At 46.9% G+C, this 16,241-nt stretch overlaps 1 protein-coding gene across 1 annotated transcript in view; it reads left to right on the top strand.

Moving 5' to 3' along the window:
* LAMB4 (laminin subunit beta 4) overlaps nt 1-16,241 on the top strand; it is a 129,245-nt gene that overhangs the window by 77,715 nt on the left and 35,289 nt on the right. The window contains exons 22-23 of the mRNA XM_075274149.1: nt 14,060-14,217; nt 14,590-14,811. Coding sequence (XP_075130250.1) covers nt 14,060-14,217; nt 14,590-14,811 — 380 coding nt within the window. The remainder of the gene's footprint in view (nt 1-14,059; nt 14,218-14,589; nt 14,812-16,241) is intronic.

Below are 16,241 nucleotides of genomic sequence, written 5' to 3'. Positions count from 1 at the left end.
ATACAGTGCCATTGTCTGACTGGGAATTCAAAGAGTATATTGGGAATACAAATACCCTCATTTCTTGCTACTGCCATATAGTGCCAGTGTCTGACTGGGAATTCAAAGAATATATTGGGGTTACGTGCACCCACAATTTTTACTACTGGTATACAGTGCCATTGTCTGACTGGGAATTCAAAGAGTATATTGGGAATACAAATACCCTCATTTCTTGCTACTGCCATATAGTGCCAGTTTCTGACTGGGAATTCAAAGAATATATTGGGGTTACGTGCACCCACAATTTTTACTACTGGTATACAGTGCCATTGTCTGACTGGGAATTCAAAGAGTATATTGGGAATACAAATACCCTCATTTCTTGCTACTGCCATATAGTGCCAGTTTCTGACTGGGAATTCAAAGAATATATTGGGGTTACGTGCACCCACAATTTTTACTACTGGTATACAGTGCCATTGTCTGACTGGGAATTCAAAGAATATATTGGGGTTATAAATACCCTCATTTCTTGCTACTGCCATATAGTGCCAGTTTCTGACTGGGAATTCAAAGAATATATTGGGGTTACGTGCACCCACAATTTTTACTACTGGTATACAGTGCCATTGTCTGACTGGGAATTCAAAGAATATATTGGGGTTATAAATACCCTCATTTCTTGCTACTGCCATATAGTGCCAGTTTCTGACTGGTAATTCAAAGAATATATTGGGGTTACGTGCACCCACAATTTTTACTACTGGTATACAGTGCCATTGTCTGACTGGGAATTCAAAGAATATATTGGGAATACAAATACCCTCATTTCTTGCTACTGCCATATAGTGCCAGTGTCTGACTGGGAATTCAAAGAATATATTGGGGTTACGTGCACCCACAATTTTTACTACTGGTATACAGTGCCATTGTCTGACTGGGAATTCAAAGAGTATATTGGGAATACAAATACCCTCATTTCTTGCTACTGCCATATAGTGCCAGTTTCTGACTGGGAATTCAAAGAATATATTGGGGTTACGTGCACCCACAATTTTTACTACTGGTATACAGTGCCAATTTCTAACTAGGAATTCAAAATGCGCAAGGCTCCCGGAAAGGGACGTGGACGAGGCCGTGGGCGAGGTCGGGGGAATGGTTCTGGGGAGCAAGGTAGCAGTGAAGCCACAGGGCGTCCCGTGCCTACTCCTGTGGGGCAGCAAGCATTGCGCCACTCCACAGTGCCAGGGTTGCTTGCCACATTAACTAAACTGCAGGGTACAAACCTTAGTAGGCCCGAGAACCAGGAACAGGTCTTGCAATGGCTGTCAGAGAACGCTTACAGCACATTGTCCAGCAGCCAGTCAGACTCTGCCTCCTCTCCTCCTATTACCCAACAGTCTTGTCTTCCTTCCTCCCAAAATTCCGAAGCTTTACAGAACAATAACCCAAACTGTCCCTGCTCCCCAGAGCTGTTCTCCGCTCCTTTCATTGTCCCTCAACCTGCCTCTCCACGTCACGATTCCACGAACCTAACAGAGGAGCATCTGTATCCAGATGCTCAAACACTAGAGTCTCCTCCATCTCCGTTCGATTTGGTGGTGGATGACCAGCAACCCACCCTCATCGACGATGATGTGACGCAGTTGCCGTCAGGGCATCCAGTTGACCGGCGCATTGTGCGGGAGGAGGAGATGAGACAGGAGTTGGAAGAGGAAGTGGTGGATGATGAGGACACTGACCCGACCTGGACAGGGGGGATGTCAAGCGGGGAAAGTAGTGTGGATGTTGAGGCAGGTGCAGCACCAAAAAGGGTAGCTAGAGGCAGAGGCAGAGGTCAGCAGCTTAGGCGAAGCCAGGCCACACCCGGAATCTCCCAAGATGTTCCAGTTCGTACCCAGCCCCGAAAAACTCCCACCTCGAGGGCACGTTTCTCGAAGGTGTGGAGTTTTTTCAAGGAATGCGCCGAGGACAGATATAGTGTTGTCTGCACAATTTGCCTCTCGAAATTGATTAGGGGCTCTGAGAAGAGCAACCTGTCCACCACTTCAATGCGCCGTCATTTGGAATCCAAGCACTGGAATCAGTGGCAGGCAGCAACGGCAGGACAAAGGCCGACTGCCGTTCACGCCACTGCCACTGCCTCTGCCTCTGCCTCTGCCACTGCCACTGCTGACTGTGCTGGCGATGCACTCCAGAGGACGAGCCAGGACACCACTTCATCTGCCTCCGCCACTTTGTTGACTTCTACCTCATCCTCCCCTGGTCCTGTCTTATCTCCTTCTCCTGCACCATCAAAGGCACCATCAGGCGTTTCTTTACAACAACCCACCATCTCTCAGACATTGGAGCGGCGGCAGAAATACACTGCTAACCACCCACACGCGCAAGCCTTGAACGCCAACATCGCTAAACTGCTGGCCCAGGAGATGTTGGCGTTCCGGCTTGTTGAAACTCCCGCCTTCCTGGACCTGATGGCAACTGCGGCACCTCGCTATGCCGTCCCTAGCCGTCACTACTTCTCCCGGTGTGCCGTCCCCGCCTTGCACCAGCACGTGTCACTCAACATCAGGCGGGCCCTTAGTTCCGCGCTTTGCACAAAGGTCCACTTGACCACCGACGCGTGGACAAGTGCATGCGGACAGGGACGCTACATTTCACTGACGGCACACTGGGTGAATGTAGTTGAGGCTGGGACTGCTTCCCAAACTGGCCCGGTGTACCTCGTCTCCCCGCCTAACATTCCTGGCAGGGACACGAGAAGAACACCCCCCTCCTCCTCCTCCTCCTCTACCGCCTCCTCCTCCGCCACCGCCTCCTCCTCCGCCACCGCCTCCTCCTCCGCTGTTAGATTGACCCCAGCTACGAGTTGGAAACGTTGCAGCACTGGCGTTGGTAGACGTCAGCAGGCTGTGCTGAAGCTGATCAGCTTGGGGGACAGACAGCACACTGCCTCCGAGGTGAGGGATGCCCTCCTCGATGAGACGGCAATATGGTTTGAGCCGCTGCACCTGGGCCCAGGCATGGTCGTTTGTGATAACGGCCGGAACCTGGTAGCAGCTCTGGAGCTTGCCGGACTCCAACATGTTCCATGCCTGGCCCACGTCTTCAACCTAGTGGTGCAACGTTTCCTAAAGAGCTACCCCAATGTTCCAGAGCTACTGGTGAAAGTGCGGCGCATGTGCGCCCACTTTCGCAAGTCGACAGTAGCCGCTGCTAGCTTAAAATCTCTCCAGCAACGCCTGCATGTGCCACAACACCGGCTTTTGTGCGACGTCCCCACACGCTGGAACTCAACGTTTCAGATGTTGAATAGAGTGGTTGAGCAGCAGAGACCTTTGATGGAATACCAGCTACAAAACCCTAGGGTGCCACAAAGTCAGCTGCCTCAGTTTCACATCCATGAGTGGCCATGGATGAGAGACCTTTGTGACATCCTACGGGTCTTTGAGGAGTCCACAAGGAGGGTGAGCTCTGAGGATGCGATGGTGAGCCTTACAATCCCGCTCTTGTGTGTTCTGAGAGAATCCCTGATTGACATCAGGGATAACTCAGATAACACAGAGGAGTTAGGGATAGCATCCGATCCGTCACAGCTGGAGAGTAGGTCCACACATCTGTCCGCTTCACTGCGTTTAATGGAGGAGGAGGAGGAGGAGGAGGAGGAAGAAGAGTTGTCCGATGATGTGATGGTGATACAGGAGGCTTCCGGGCAACTTCGAATCGTCCCATTGTTGCAGCGCGGATGGGTAGACATGGAGGATGAGGAGGAAATGGAGATTGAACTTTCCGGTGGGGCCAGAGGAGTCATGCCAACTAACACTGTGGCAGACATGGCTGAGTTCATGTTGGGGTGCTTTACAACCGACAAGCGTATTGTCAAAATCATGGAGGACAACCAGTACTGGATCTTTGCTATCCTTGACCCCCGGTATAAAAACAACATCTCGTCTTTTATTCCGGTAGAGGGGAGGGCCAATCGCATCAATGCTTGCCACAGGCAATTGGTGCAGAATATGATGGAGATGTTTCCAGCATGTGACGTTGGCGGCAGGGAGGGCAGTTCCTCCAGTAGGCAACCAAGTTCTCACCGGTCCACACAAACGAGGGGCACACTGTCTAAGGTCTGGGACACCTTGATGGCACCCCCTCGCCAAAGTGCCGCCACGGAGGGTCCTAGTGTCACCAGGCGTGAGAAGTATAGGCGCATGTTGCGGGAATACCTTTCCGACCACAGCCCTGTCCTCTCCGACCCCTCTGCGCCCTACACGTATTGGGTGTCGAAGTTGGACCTGTGGCTTGAACTTGCCCTATATGCCTTGGAGGTGCTGTCCTGTCCTGCCGCCAGCGTCCTATCTGAGAGGGTGTTCAGTGCAGCCGGTGGCATCATCACTGACAAGCGCACCCGTCTGTCAGCTGAGAGTGCCGACCGGCTCACTTTGATAAAAATGAACCACCACTGGGTAGAGCCGTCATTTTTGTGCCCACCTGTGTAAAGCACCCCAACATGAAACTCCATGTCTGTACTCAACCTCTCCAATTCCTCCGCATCCTCATACTCATCCACCATAAGCGTTGCACAATTCTGCTAATACTAGGCTCCCTCCACCCTGATTTCCCCCAACTCTGCTGGTTAGAGGCTCCCTCCACCATGAATTTGCCCAAACTGGGCTGTTTAGAGGCTCCCTCCACCATGAATTGGTCCAAACTGGGGTGGTTAGAGGCTCCCTCCACCATGAATTGGTCCAAACTGGGGTGGTTAGAGGCTCCCTCCACCATTAATTGGTCCAAACTGGGCTGGTTAGAGGCTCCCTCCACAATTAATTGGTCCAAACTGGGCTAATTAGAGGCTCCCTCCACCATGAATTGGTCCAAACTGGGTTTTTTAGAGGCTCCCTCCACCATTAATTGGTCCAAACTGGGCTGGTTAGAGGCTCCCTCCACAATTAATTGGTCCAAACTGGGCTAATTAGAGGCTCCCTCCACCATGAATTGGTCCAAACTGGGTTTTTTAGAGGCTCCCTCCACCATTAATTGGTCCAAACTGGGCTGGTTAGAGGCTCCCTCCACAATTAATTGGTCCAAACTGGGCTAATTAGAGGCTCCCTCCACCATGAATTGGTCCAAACTGGGTTTTTTAGAGGCTCCCTCCACCATGAATTTGCCCAAACTGGGCTGTTTAGAGGCTCCCTCCACCATGAATTGGTCCAAACTGGGCTGGTTAGAGGCTCCCTCCACCATGAATTTCCCAAAACTTGGCTGTTTAGAGGCTCCCTCCACCATGAATTTGCCCAAACTGGGCTGTTTAGAGGCTCCCTCCACCATTAATTGGTCCAAACTGGGCTGGTTAGAGGCTCCCTCCACCATGAATTTGCCCAAACTGGGGTGGTTAGAGGCTCCCTCCACCATTAATTGGTCCAAACTGGGCTGGTTAGAGGCTCCCTCCACCATGAATTTCCCAAAACTTGGCTGTTTAGAGGCTCCCTCCACCATTAATTGGTCCAAACTGGGCTGGTTAGAGGCTCCCTCCACCATGAATTTGCCCAAACTGGGCTGTTTAGAGGCTCCCTCCACCATTAATTGGTCCAAACTGGGCTGGTTAGAGGCTCCCTCCACCATGAATTTGCCCAAACTGGGCTGTTTAGAGGCTCCCTCCACCATGAATTGGTCCAAACTGGGGTGGTTAGAGGCTCCCTCCACCATGAATTGGTCCAAACTGGGGTGGTTAGAGGCTCCCTCCACCATTAATTGGTCCAAACTGGGCTGGTTAGAGGCTCCCTCCACAATTAATTGGTCCAAACTGGGCTAATTAGAGGCTCCCTCCACCATGAATTGGTCCAAACTGGGTTTTTTAGAGGCTCCCTCCACCATTAATTGGTCCAAACTGGGCTGGTTAGAGGCTCCCTCCACAATTAATTGGTCCAAACTGGGCTAATTAGAGGCTCCCTCCACCATGAATTGGTCCAAACTGGGTTTTTTAGAGGCTCCCTCCACCATGAATTTGCCCAAACTGGGCTGTTTAGAGGCTCCCTCCACCATGAATTGGTCCAAACTGGGCTGGTTAGAGGCTCCCTCCACCATGAATTTCCCAAAACTTGGCTGTTTAGAGGCTCCCTCCACCATTAATTGGTCCAAACTGGGCTGGTTAGAGGCTCCCTCCACCATTAATTGGTCCAAACTGGGCTGGTTAGAGGCTCCCTCCACCATTAATTGGTCCAAACTGGGCTGGTTAGAGGCTCCCTCCACCATGAATTTCCCAAAACTTGGCTGTTTAGAGGCTCCCTCCACCATTAATTGGTCCAAACTGGGCTGGTTAGAGGCTCCCTCCACCATGAATTTGCCCAAACTGGGCTGTTTAGAGGCTCCCTCCACCATGAATTGGTCCAAACTGGGCTGGTTAGAGGCTCCCTCCACCATGAATTTCCCAAAACTTGGCTGTTTAGAGGCTCCCTCCACCATGAATTGGTCCAAACTGGGCTGGTTAGAGGCTCCCTCCACCATGAATTGGTCCAAACTGGGGTGGTTAGAGGCTCCCTCCACCATTAATTGGTCCAAACTGGGCTGGTTAGAGGCTCCCTCCACCATTAATTGGTCCAAACTGGGCTGGTTAGAGGCTCCCTCCACCATGAATTTGCCCAAACTGGGGTGGTTAGAGGCTCCCTCCACCATTAATTGGTCCAAACTGGGCTGGTTAGAGGCTCCCTCCACAATTAATTGGTCCAAACTGGGCTAATTAGAGGCTCCCTCCACCATGAATTGGTCCAAACTGGGTTTTTTAGAGGCTCCCTCCACCATGAATTTGCCCAAACTGGGCTGTTTAGAGGCTCCCTCCACCATGAATTGGTCCAAACTGGGCTGGTTAGAGGCTCCCTCCACCATGAATTTCCCAAAACTTGGCTGTTTAGAGGCTCCCTCCACCATTAATTGGTCCAAACTGGGCTGGTTAGAGGCTCCCTCCACCATTAATTGGTCCAAACTGGGCTGGTTAGAGGCTCCCTCCACCATTAATTGGTCCAAACTGGGCTGGTTAGAGGCTCCCTCCACCATTAATTGGTCCAAACTGGGCTGTTTAGAGGCTCCCTCCACCATTAATTGGTCCAAACTGGGCTGGTTAGAGGCTCCCTCCACCATGAATTTGCCCAAACTGGGCTGTTTAGAGGCTCCCTCCACCATGAATTGGTCCAAACTGGGCTGGTTAGAGGCTCCCTCCACCATGAATTTCCCAAAACTTGGCTGTTTAGAGGCTCCCTCCACCATTAATTGGTCCAAACTGGGCTGGTTAGAGGCTCCCTCCACCATGAATTGGTCCAAACTGGGGTTTTTAGAGGCTCCCTCCACCATGAATTGGTCCAAACTGGGGTTTTTAGAGTCTCCCTCCACCATGAATTGGTCCAAACTGGGGTTTTTAGAGTCTCCCTCCACCATGAATTGGTCCAAACTGGGGTTTTTAGAGGCTCCCTCCACCATGAATTTGCCCAAACTCTGCTGGTTAGAGGCTCAATCCACCCTGATTTTCAAAACAAATGTTGGTGCCAACCTCAACTTACTACAAGGGCCAAATTCACTGCTGGTGACAAGCTCTCCTCACTGCAAGTGCCAAATACACATGTTTCAAGGTGTTTTCCTACTGTCAGAGAGGTGGTATTGAGTGTGTAAAGTGTGTAGTTGTTAGGCTGTGATGTTGGGGTAATAGAGGGTCTTTGGTGTGTTAGATGCCCCCAGACATGCTTCCCCTGCTGTCCCAGTGTCATTCCAGAGGTGTTGGCATCATTTCCTGGGGTGTCATAGTGGACTTGGTGACCCTCCAGACACGGATTTGGGTTTCCCCCTTAACGAGTATCTGTTCCCCATAGACTATAATGGGGTTCGAAACCCGTTCGAACACACGAACATTGAGCGGCTGTTCGAATCGAATTTCGAACCTCGAACATTTTAGTGTTCGCTCATCTCTAGTCGTAAGGTTTTACAAATTGTGTTAGTCTCTTTGCTTGTTGTTCATGGTGACTGATTTCCTAGTGTAACTTGTAAATGAATTGTACTTTCTGTGTAAAAATAACATTTTTTCCATATATTTAGCATTTTTAAGATTTTAAAGAGGACCATTCACCACTCCCAGTTATTTGCAGCATTTTATCGGTTCTGCTCCACTGATTCTTCCACAGTTGGAATATTTCTCTCTAGCCCTCACCATGTTTACTTTCCTCCATACAAACTTTTTAACCAGATAATGCACAGAAACACATGCTCACCCTAGAAGATAAACAATTATGGGCATGGTATGTGGATCACAGATGGTTCAACTGTAAGGTGGTGCAAACATTTAGGGGGAGTTCACACGGAGTAACGTGCCGCGTGATGTGACACGTATACGGCGTGTGTGATTTTGAGCGCCGTATACGCTCCCATTGATTTCAATTGGAGCCTGGATCGTATATGCCGCGTTATTTTGCGGCCGTGATTTTTCCTCACATGTTCCCCTAGACGTTGGAGAGGATGCGGAGGAATAGGCTCGTTGGCGCACATATTCTGCCATTGCCCAGTAATTAGACCTTTCTGGGCATCAGTTTTCTCACTAATAAGGACTGTATGCTATGACGATCTACGTTTCACTCTAGAGATGGCTTTTCTACTGTTTGGCATCCATCTTGTTCCGCATAAAGCTAGATCAGTACTATGTCACATTCTAGGCACTGCCCGCTTATTGTGATTGCTATTTTACTTTTGTGATTGGTTGGAGGATCCTCTATGATGTTCTGTTCTGATATTCCACCTTATTTAGCTAGGCCTATGTTATGTTATGTTATGTTATATTTACCTTCTCCTCACTTCCCAGTGCTTTATGGTGTCTGCTACAGATCGATTCTCTTACCAATACCAGTATTCTATGAGGAGATCAGTATGCAGGGTATTGTACAAAGCTACTGCTGTATTACTGCTGTCTTATCTATGCTTTATTACTATCAGTATTATTATTGATGTATGTTTGCTATTATTGCAGATTGTTCTTACCATGATTGATATCCCTGGCTTGTTCCTTGTATTCTTGTTTAATGTCAATAAAAAATGAATACAGAGCAGAGGTGTAGCTAGCGGGGAGCAGAAGGTGCGGCAGACCTTGCCACACTCTTTTAAGATTTTATTTTTAGTTTTGGATTTTGTGGGCAAAATTTACTCTGAGACAGAAAAATCAAAGGCGCTCTCTTCATCGGACAAGCTGAATGGATTTGAAGCCATCTTTGCAGATTCAGAGGAGTCATTTGTTTCTGCGTCTTTAAATACCTTTCTGTTCTGTCTCTGCACCGTTTTTATCATATAGTTGCGCTTTTCTGCTAAATACTGCGCATTGTTAGCACCTTGAAAAAGACACAACACACATGGTGAGGACATGTGCATGTAATTTATCAACAGCTTGTGTCTGGTTAGTAAACCAAACCAGAAATTAAAAGAATGCAACTATGCAAAATTTAGCCAAAAGGAGGAGCAATAAATAATAAATAACATATAACATATAATAGTGTATCAATCCACTCAAAGGCAAATCCATATTAGTCAGTTAGGGCTTGGACCAGTAAATAGTTTATCTACTGTTTTACTTGTATTCTTTGATATAATGAAGGTTATGTTTTAGAGTGTCTAGCTAGGCAGTTTCTCTACATATACATTTTCTAGACAACCACCTCTACATTGCTCTTTTGGTTTTGACTTTCAAACATTAAACAGCTCTACAGTGAAAGTTCCTGGTGTCTCCAATGAGTGTGTCTCCATTTTTCTGTCCATAGAGAGCTCCAGTAGGGAAAGGGAAAAGTGTGGGTGGTTGCTCCTTCAAGGCTGGCCAGACAATCGGTACATCAGTTGTACCATTGGGCGGGCCAAGTGAGAACCATGTTGCGACCATCCGAACTGGTGCATGTGGCCAGACTTCTATGTGCATTGATTACACATCCAAAAGGCAATCACAAGTTTTGCTAGATTTTATGCAGAGCAAGTGATCATCCACCTTATTCACCATTAGAGATGAGCGAACAGTGTTCTATCGAACACATGTTCGATCGGATATCAGGGTGTTCGCCATGTTCGAATCGAATCGAACACCACGTGGTAAAGTGCGCCAAAATTCGATTCCCCTCCCACCTTCCCTGGCGCCTTTTTTGCACCAATAACAGCGCAGGGGAGGTGGGACAGGAACTACGACACCGGGGGCATTGAAAAAAATTGGAAAAAGTCATTGGCTGCCGAAATCAGGTGACCTCCATTTTAGACGAATAGTGGATTTCAAATCCGGGTCATATGAGAATGTGAACTTTGTGACTATGAGACAGGGATAGCTGTACAGGCAGGGATAGCTAGGGATAACCTTTATTTAGGGGGGAATGTTATTAAAAATAACTTTTTGGGACTCTATCGGGTGTGTAATTGTGATTTTTGTGAGATAAACTTTTTCCCATAGGGATGCATTGGCCAGCGCTGATTGGCCGAATTCCGTACTCTGGCCAATCAGTGCTGGCCAATGCATTCTATTAGCTTGATGAAGCAGAGTGTGCACAAGGGTTCAAGCGCACCCTCGGCTCTGATGTAGCAGAGCCGAGGCTGCACAAGGGTTCAAGCGCACCCTCGGCTCTGATGTAGGAGAGCCGAGGGTGCACTTGAACCCTTGTGCACCCTCGGCTCTGCTACATCAGAGCCGAGGGTGCGCTTGAACCCTTGTGCACACTCTGCTTCATCAAGCTAATAGAATGCATTGGCCAGCGCTGATTGGCCAATGTATTCTATTAGCCTGATGAAGTAGAGCTGAATGTGTGTGCTAAGCACACACATTCAGCTCTACTTCATCGGGCTAATAGAATGCATTGGCCAGCGCTGATTGGCCAGAGTACGGAACTCGACCAATCAGCGCTGGCTCTGCTGGAGGAGGCGGAGTCTAAGATCGCTCCACACCAGTCTCCATTCAGGTCCGACCTTAGACTCCGCCTCCTCCGGCAGAGCCAGCGCTGATTGGCCGAAGGCTGGCCAATGCATTCCTATGCGAATGCAGAGACTTAGCAGTGCTGAGTCAGTTTTGCTCAACTACACATCTGATGCACACTCGGCACTGCTACATCAGATGTAGCAATCTGATGTAGCAGAGCCGAGGGTGCACTAGAACCCCTGTGCAAACTCAGTTCACGCTAATAGAATGCATTGGCCAGCGCTGATTGGCCAATGCATTCTATTAGCCCGATGAAGTAGAGCTGAATGTGTGTGCTAAGCACACACATTCAGCACTGCTTCATCACGCCAATACAATGCATTAGCCAGTGCTGATTGGCCAGAGTACGGAATTCGGCCAATCAGCGCTGGCTCTGCTGGAGGAGGCGGAGTCTAAGGTCGGACCTGAATGGAGACTGGTGTGGAGCGATCTTAGACTCCGCCTCCTCCAGCAGAGCCAGCGCTGATTGGTCGAGTTCCGTACTCTGGCCAATCAGCGCTGGCCAATGCATTCTATTAGCCCGATGAAGTAGAGCTGAATGTGTGTGCTTAGCACACACATTCAGCTCTACTTCATCAGGCTAATAGAATACATTGGCCAATCAGCGCTGGCCAATGCATTCTATTAGCTTGATGAAGCAGAGTGTGCACAAGGGTTCAAGCGCACCCTCGGCTCTGATGTAGCAGAGCTGAGGGTGCACAAGGGTTCAAGTGCACCCTCGGCTCTCCTACATCAGAGCCGAGGGTGCGCTTGAACCCTTGTGCAGCCTCGGCTCTGCTACATCAGAGCCGAGGGTGCGCTTGAACCCTTGTGCACACTCTGCTTCATCAAGCTAATAGAATGCATTGGCCAGCACTGATTGGCCAGAGTACGGAATTCGGCCAATCAGCGCTGGCCAATGCATTCTATTAGCCCGATGAAGTAGAGCTGAATGTGTGTGCTAAGCACACACATTCAGCACTGCTTCATCACGCCAATACAATGCATTAGCCAGTGCTGATTGGCCAGAGTACGGAATTCGGCCAATCAGCGCTGGCTCTGCTGGAGGAGGCGGAGTCTAAGATCGCTCCACACCAGTCTCCATTCAGGTCCGACCTTAGACTCCGCCTCCTCCAGCAGAGCCAGCGCTGATTGGCCGAATTCCGTACTCTGGCCAATCAGCACTGGCTAATGCATTGTATTGGCTTGATGAAGCAGTGCTGAATGTGTGTGCTTAGCACACACATTCAGCTCTACTTCATCGGGCTAATAGAATGCATTGGCCAATCAGCGCTGGCCAATGCATTCTATTAGCGTGAACTGAGTTTGCACAGGGGTTCTAGTGCACCCTCGGCTCTGCTACATCAGATTGCTACATCTGATGTAGCAGTGCCGAGTGTGCATCAGATGTGTAGTTGAGCAAAACTGACTCAGCACTGCTAAGTCTGCATTCGCATAGGAATGCATTGGCCAGCCTTCGGCCAATCAGCGCTGGCTCTGCCGGAGGAGGCGGAGTCTAAGGTCGGACCTGAATGGAGACTGGTGTGGAGCGATCTTAGACTCCGCCTCCTCCAGCAGAGCCAGCGCTGATTGGCCGAATTCCGTACTCTGGCCAATCAGCACTGGCTAATGCATTGTATTGGCTTGATGAAGCAGTGCTGAATGTGTGTGCTTAGCACACACATTCAGCTCTACTTCATCGGGCTAATAGAATGCATTGGCCAATCAGCGCTGGCCAATGCATTCTATTAGCGTGAACTGAGTTTGCACAGGGGTTCTAGTGCACCCTCGGCTCTGCTACATCAGATTGCTACATCTGATGTAGCAGTGCCGAGTGTGCATCAGATGTGTAGTTGAGCAAAACTGACTCAGCACTGCTAAGTCTGCATTCGCATAGGAATGCATTGGCCAGCCTTCGGCCAATCAGCGCTGGCTCTGCCGGAGGAGGCGGAGTCTAAGGTCGGACCTGAATGGAGACTGCTGTGGAGCGATCTTAGACTCCGCCTCCTCCAGCAGAGCCAGCGCTGATTGGTCGAGTTCCATACTCTGGCCAATCAGCACTGGCCAATGCATTTCTATGGGGAAAAGTTAGCTTGCGAAAATCGCAAACTGACAGGGATTTCCATGAAATAAAGTGACTTTTATGCCCCCAGACATGCTTCCCCTGCTGTCCCAGTGTCATTCCAGGGTGTTGGTATCATTTCCTGGGGTGTCATAGTGGACTTGGTGACCCTCCAGACACGAATTTGGGTTTCCCCCTTAACGAGTTTATGTTCCCCATAGACTATAATGGGGTTCGAAACCCATTCGAACACTCGAACAGTGAGCGGCTGTTCGAATCGAATTTCGAACCTCGAACATTTTAGTGTTCGCTCATCTCTATTCACCATGCTTCTCAAGACTCCAAACGCCAAGGATTCCTCTACTGGACCACAGGGAGAAGTGTCTCCTTCCAGTAGTGAAGCACTGTCAATTCTTAGCCTCTCAAAAAATGCATTTTTTATGTTCACACACTTTTCAATAAAACATGAAAAAGCAATAAGCATTATTAGCATTTCAGGAAGTAGTCAGTAGGTGGTAAAGCACAATTTCAGCATGTCCGGAAACTTAAATAGGACCTTTCATATCCTCTCTCAGATTAGCTTGTTATATACTTGTAGAAAAATGACCACTTGCTGAATTCAGTACTGAATTTGTACTTGGATTTATTGAAAATGATTCTTTGTTCAGCTTCTACAACTTGTGTGTATATGTATTACAATACAAGCTAATATCTTGCCATTCTGCACCTTGTATAGTAATACAATATACATGCAGGCTGTAGGAGCCAAATGTTACAATCTTTTTAATTGAAAGAATTAGAATGATGTTTTTTGCCTAAAATATATAAACTTCTTAATAAAAAAAAATTGATGTGCAGTCTTTAGGATGAATGAGACTGGTATATATCTTCTTTCAGTGCATTGTAAACGTTACTTACCATTTAGCAAGGTGCCTCCACTACAGTCTTCAGATTATCTCTTGCTGGGCCTATGGGGTTTATTAAGGCCTCACCAGAGGGTAATAATTTATGAAATGCATAATAAATTTATTGTTATAAGCAAATAATGATTTGTATTCTTTAAAACATAGATGTCTTGATAATTATTATGGTAATCCAATAATGGGGCAACCATGTCGCCCATGCATGTGTCCAGATTCTCCTACAAGCAACCGTTATTTTGCCCATTCTTGTCAACAAAACAATGTGACCATGGAGGTGACTTGCAATTGTCTTAAAGGATATACAGGTAATTTCCAATTAAATTGGATATCAGATTATGATGCATCAATGTGGATATTTAATAGTACGTACAAGTTTATCTGCCGGTATAATATATGAATCATGTAATGATGAAGTAATGAATAATAAAAATATTCAAAATGCAGAATAACTTGTAATACCAATAAATGTATGTCTTTTGGGGGGAAAATGGGCAACACATATTTTAAATAGTATTTTGTTTATCTTGTTTTTATATAAAGCACCATGGAGTTAATGGTGCTATAGAAATAAACAATAATAAATACATAATGCAGATGTAAGTAGGCTGAATGTTGCAAGTTTATACTGTATGTTCAAGTTTCATTTAAACTGTGGGCTGCCTTCCTTACTATCATAGGAAAGAACTGCAATGAATGTCCCGATGGCTTTTATGGAAACATAGAAGAAGGGGAAGAGTGTTTACCATGTCTGTGCAATAACAACATTAATGTAAAAGATCCTGACTCATGTGATAAGATTACAGGGGAGTGCTTGAAGTGTATGAATAACACATATGGTCCGAATTGTGAATACTGTGTACCTGGTTTCTTTGGATCAGGACTTCATCAAAACTGTACAGGTAAGTACAAGTAAAGGAGATGATCCTTAGAATTCTAGTCTTATTGTTACTCATGTACTAAACTAGATTGAGGCTATACTTGGGCACTTTCCAGCATCTTAGCTGGAAAAAGTTCTTTTTCTAAACTTAGTTGTCCAACTATTTTGTCTCCTCTATCAATATAGTAATTATTAATGTAGTAATAAAAATGTAATGACTATTTGGTAACTAATACTACAGTAAACTACAGAATATCTCCATGACAATTCATCAACCAAATGATCCTTTGAACAGGTCTTTTCTACCTATCACTGCAGACAGGAGTAGCTCCATCTGTATTGTAAAATAAATGGCCATCATGTTAACAATAGGGTCTTAGGCCCGGTATGGGTTTCTATTTGGGGAGTCCACTTGGTGACCCCTGAACAGAAACATGATCCACATAAAATAGGGGTTGCCTCAGGAAACCCGTGAACCCCATAGGCTATAATGGGCTCTGTGTGGTTTCCACTCGGTTTTCACATAAAAGATCTGGAGAGAAAAGTTCTTATTGCATACAGAGAAGGGAATGGAATGGCCCGAACGTAGATTTGAACCGGGCCTTAAGAGAATAACATACTGTTACTTCAGACTTCTTCCTTCTTAAAGGAACCACCTATTCTCTTCATATAAGGTACTTATTCATTCTCACTGTGGAAAAAAGAACATATATTCAATTGCGTTCTTTAGGCTAAAGAGTCACGTTGTATAATGCAGCTAAAACACGCTGTAGAATAAAACGCTGCGAAAACAGATTGCGATTTTTTTTGCATTTTTCTCTTTTTTTGCTGCATTTTTCAGTTTTTCTTCCCTTATTAAATAAATAGGAAAAATGCAAGCGATTGTTTTTGAAAACGCAGATTTTCCACAGCAGGTTTTTTTTCCCACAATGTGTGGCTCTGATTTGCCAGAATCTTATTCACTTTGCTGCTACTGTTTTTTTTGCCGCTGTGGAAACATCGCTTGAAAAAAACAGAGCATTTTACACTACTAGCAAAGTGAATGAAATTCTGGCCAAACCCATCCAAACAATGCAGAAAACAATTTGCAGTGGAAAAGTTGTATTTTTAGAAATAGCAGCATGTCCATTATACCTGCGGAAACACTCGCGTTTACCCTATAGGTTTAATAAGGAAAGAAAATACATAGCAAATACGCAATAATAAATGCTGCAGAAAAGAACATGCTTCATTTCCACTGCATTTCACTACATGGAGCCTTTGGCCAAGTCTCCACGTGACGTACACACCACAGAAAAAAAACAAAAAAAACACAGTGTTTTACAGTCACTGTGTAGTGGATAAGATTCTAGCAAATTCCAACCCCACAGTGAGGTAAAATATGTGCAGCGGACAAGTCAGTTATACCTATCTATTCCCTATTGGTATAATTGAAGCAGAAATTCCACAGAC

Source organism: Leptodactylus fuscus, chromosome 5 (genome assembly GCF_031893055.1).
Source record: "Leptodactylus fuscus isolate aLepFus1 chromosome 5, aLepFus1.hap2, whole genome shotgun sequence".
In the NCBI taxonomy this organism is placed as follows: Eukaryota; Metazoa; Chordata; class Amphibia; order Anura; family Leptodactylidae; genus Leptodactylus; species Leptodactylus fuscus.
The sequence above is the reverse complement of the archived record's forward strand: the minus strand, read 5'-3'. Positions and strand labels throughout refer to the sequence as shown.